This window comes from Phaethon lepturus, unplaced genomic scaffold (assembly GCF_000687285.1).
Source record: "Phaethon lepturus isolate BGI_N335 unplaced genomic scaffold, ASM68728v1 scaffold6034, whole genome shotgun sequence".
NCBI classification, from domain to species: Eukaryota; Metazoa; Chordata; class Aves; order Phaethontiformes; family Phaethontidae; genus Phaethon; species Phaethon lepturus.
This window is the reverse complement of record NW_010535373.1, coordinates 6697-10565: the sequence shown is the minus strand read 5'-3', so window position 1 is coordinate 10565 and position 3869 is coordinate 6697. Positions and strand designations below refer to the sequence as shown.

At 38.1% G+C, this 3869-nt stretch overlaps 1 protein-coding gene across 1 annotated transcript; it reads left to right on the top strand.

Moving 5' to 3' along the window:
• Positions 1–457: 457 nt before the first annotated feature.
• Positions 458–3637, top strand: GKN1 (gastrokine 1; the record flags this gene model as incomplete). Its single annotated transcript, XM_010285784.1, has 5 exons — positions 458–469; positions 599–656; positions 1021–1190; positions 1367–1477; positions 3496–3637. Coding segments are annotated over exons 1-5 (493 nt in total), but the record flags the coding sequence as incomplete, so codon positions are not given.
• Positions 3638–3869: the final 232 nt, after the last annotated feature.

Genomic DNA, 3869 nt, shown 5'->3' with positions numbered 1-3869 from the left:
ATGCAGTATTTCAGCTTGAACCGCCAATTTATTGTAAAACAATTTTCAGTGGCAGTGTTGTATTTGGGCCATATATTTTGGTGGACCCTATGATTACATGGTAACATACAGTACATTTTGGAAGGTATAGACTCTTACTTATTTTGTCTACCGTAAGGCTTTTTATTTAAACCCTAGGCTATCTCTGGTCTTAAAGTTAGTATAAAACACACTTAATTTTTCACTGCAAATAGATTCTTACCTGTTAATTATCAGACTGTTGCAGAAGTACAATCCCCATATTTATGAAGTAGTTACAGCAGGAAATGATTTTCATGACATGCAGACAGCGATACAAATTACAAAATAATTTTATTTCAGCACTTAAGTGTTACACACCTAATTCTGAAAATGTGTATCAGGTGGATGGTTCACATCATTGTGAACTTCCTGCACTAGTACCAGCTCTGCAGTCAAGATGGAGTTCACTGTGAGTATGCATGCTTTTTTTCCCATGTAAACTTGAAACAACAGATTAGGAAAAAGGGACTAGAGTTCTCATGACCAGATTTGTCAGCCAGACCTGCAGTTATACTTTTGGTTTTGATTTTCATTTCAGATTGTGACCACCGTCATTCTTGGACTCTTGCTGACTCCAGCCCTTGCTAGTGACGTGAGTATAGTGACGAAGTTACACGTACTTGCTTGCTGTTTCTGTATTCCCTGCTTCTTGAGTTTTCCTTGCTTCTTTCCCCATACATTGGAGGAAAGGAATCTAAAACTTCTTTCACACATGAAACTTTAAAACCAACAGATGACAGTTGTAAGACACAGAAATTATTAATTGAATCTATTAAAAGAATTCTTACAGCTACTCCAGAATGCCACAGTCTTCATTCTTTGCCATTTTGAAAATACTGTGGTCACTAAAGGCACTCTGTGGGCCAGCATTTGTGCTATTGTAGTAGTGGTTTTCTAAAGCTTTTCTAAAGAGATAACTAACTTGAAAGTCTAAAAGTGGTATTTAATTTTGTTTTCTAGTTTCAGAAAAAGGAAGTAAGCAAATCACCATTGCTGGAGGCTACCAAATTGTGACCATCAATAGGGAATGGCACATGGCAACTATTGAGGAAAAGAGCACCCGTGCGTCATGGAAAACCATTTGGAACTACAACACAGTGAGTGGCAAGGAGCATGCTTTTTCAGGAAAGGTACAGGGAGACTAGCTGCTATAAAGCTGACCAAAATACAGGAGTTGTTTTTTTATTCTTAACATTTTGAGTCCAAGTTTGGGGGAAAAACTACCAGCATTTGTTATTTTAATACAGACTTTATTCCAAGCTTAATTATTGAAGAATTCCTAGTTGTCAATAACTTTATTTTACAGGGCTTTATTGCAAGCAAAGTGCTGCCAGAGAGAATTTGCTTCATTTCCATCAGGAACATAAAGGACATGCCTAGCTTTGATGCAATTCCCAGACTGGCTGAAGAGAGCAGGGTAAGATTAAAAAGGAGTAGTTACTTGTAAAGTTGTACAGTAACGCAAAGTAAACTGATGTCAGAGGCATTACTATTTTCAAAAGCTTTTAAACCAACAGTTACTTTAAAAAGCCATTTAGATCACACCATTTATTATGAAGCTGTATCAATTTAAATTACATTTTTACATTAACATAATTTGAAACCTTTGAAAAGTTAGAATACCCTGTTTTAGATGCTTGCAGTGGAGGGTTTTCGTGTTTTTGTCGATGTTGTAGATCACTTAGATTATTTTTATAATATTTTAAGAAATTATTTAGATTGGCTGCTTTTTAATACTGTTTACTGTTTAGAAATTTTAGATTTTTGTCATGGTACTCTTCATAATGTCATATTCTCTGCAGCCTAAAAGACTAATTTTTTCAGGTAGCTCTAGTTGAGGAAGAACAAATAATCCAATAATGAAGAAAAAAGTTTAAATAAGATTTCAAGCTTTCAAAACTTTTTGAAAAGAACTAAGCACCACATTAGCATGAGTTCAGCCCACAGAATTAGCACAGACAATTTAGAAATGATCTCAGCATTCAGCATACTAACCTTTTGTAGACACTGGCTTCTCTTGAAGTCTGAAAACAGAGTCTTTATAAAAATCCTGGCTTTAAAGGGCAAGAAGGCATGGTGGGGAAGAAAAAGGGGAGAGTTATGTAAGTACAGGCTTGAGCAAAAACATTCACCTCTGGCTGTAGTTCCAGGCTTGCTTGTACTGAGGTGCATCTTTGTGCCTGCTGAAGCTTATCTCAATTCCTTGCTTACCAGCAAGAAGGAAGCATGTTCGAGTGGGCTTTCAGGAATCCTTTGATAAAATTCCACTATAATTTTGAAAGCCTATGTCAATGCCAGTCATCCCTGCTAAGTGTGTCTTTACCCTGGAGTTCATCAAGCTGATCCATAACTGTGCTTTTTCTTTCTTGAGAGGAGATTTTCACAAGTGGCAGGATTGTTTTTTCTGAACAGTAATGTGGCTTTGGAATTTGCCATGGGGATGGTTTTTCAAAAGAAAAAGGGTAGGTGCATCTTCCCCCCTCCTTTCCCCCTCCCTCCCAGGCCACATTTTCTCTGAGGAAGTTCAGGTTTGCAGGTTGCTAACAAACAGTTTATATTAGGAAACAGTCAATGGCATTCAATATTTTTGGATAGCAATATCTAAATAGTTCTGAGTCATTTCAATACAAAATTGCATTTTTCATTTCAGAACATTGCTTTGCAGATGCTGTTGTTCAGACCTCCATTTTCCTTTAGGGTGTGAGAGAACATCTCTATGTTCAACAGCCTTTCCTCCATATTAATTGTATGAGCCAGAACAGGGGTCCTGTGGCTGTAGCTGAATAATGACAGATACAAACCATCAGGAAGCCTAGGTCATAAGAGAAAATACAGGCATCCAGACACTTTGTCCAGACAACAAAGCACTCAAGTAGGAAAATAGGTTTGAAATTCATTTGAAACAAAGCATTCTGGAGCAGTTCAGGAAAAACCTGTCCTGCTGAAACACTCAAGGAGGTCATAAGCACTACTTGCGAATAGTTTTAGTGTAAATGTTGGGCCAAGTGTTGCTACTGCCCTCTTTGGTTCCAATTTTAGAAGGCTGAATGGGTAGACTTCTCCTTCCATGCTTCCCAGTTACAACCTGAGTATCTCTAGGGTGAGGGGTTAGTAAGTGACCGAGAAAATAACTTTTGTAGGAGGTTTGTGTTAAAATGCTGACTGCACTACTCTTTTTGCTGTTCAGCAGTTTCACTGAATTTCCAGTTCTCTTTAGCCTCCCTGCACCTTGACTCCCTTAGAAACATCTGCCATAGGAGCTGCCTTCAATGCTTGCTTATGGTCCTATAGTCACACAGTGGATTAAAAGACTGTACTAAATACAGTTTTGAGTAAAACACCAAGCACTGAGTCATCATTCCAGAAATAGTAATATGCATAGCACTAAGTGGATTCAGGTACTGATCTTGCTGAATGATGTTATTTGATGTTTAGAACCTGAAGGGTCAAGGACAACCTGCAAAGAAGATCCCATTTGTCCTCATCAAGAGACCTGTCCACGACCTCAAGTCTTATGGACCAGACATCTTTGCTATGTGCAGAGGACTCACAACCTACATGGCTTATGAAGTTCATGGTGAGTGTAAGCAAATTAATTTCTGTAACTAACTAGGCTTTTTTTTTTCTTGGGGAATAATGCACAAATGCTGCTGTTCGAACTAGAGATGGACACAAATCAGGAACCTCAGGAGCTGCAGAAGGGGTTCAGTATCTCTGCAGTTGAGGATTGGAACAGTGTTGAGTCACAATCTCCATAAATGATCTGATCCAAACCCTTACTACTCCTTTTAGTAAAGTTTAAGGTGGCT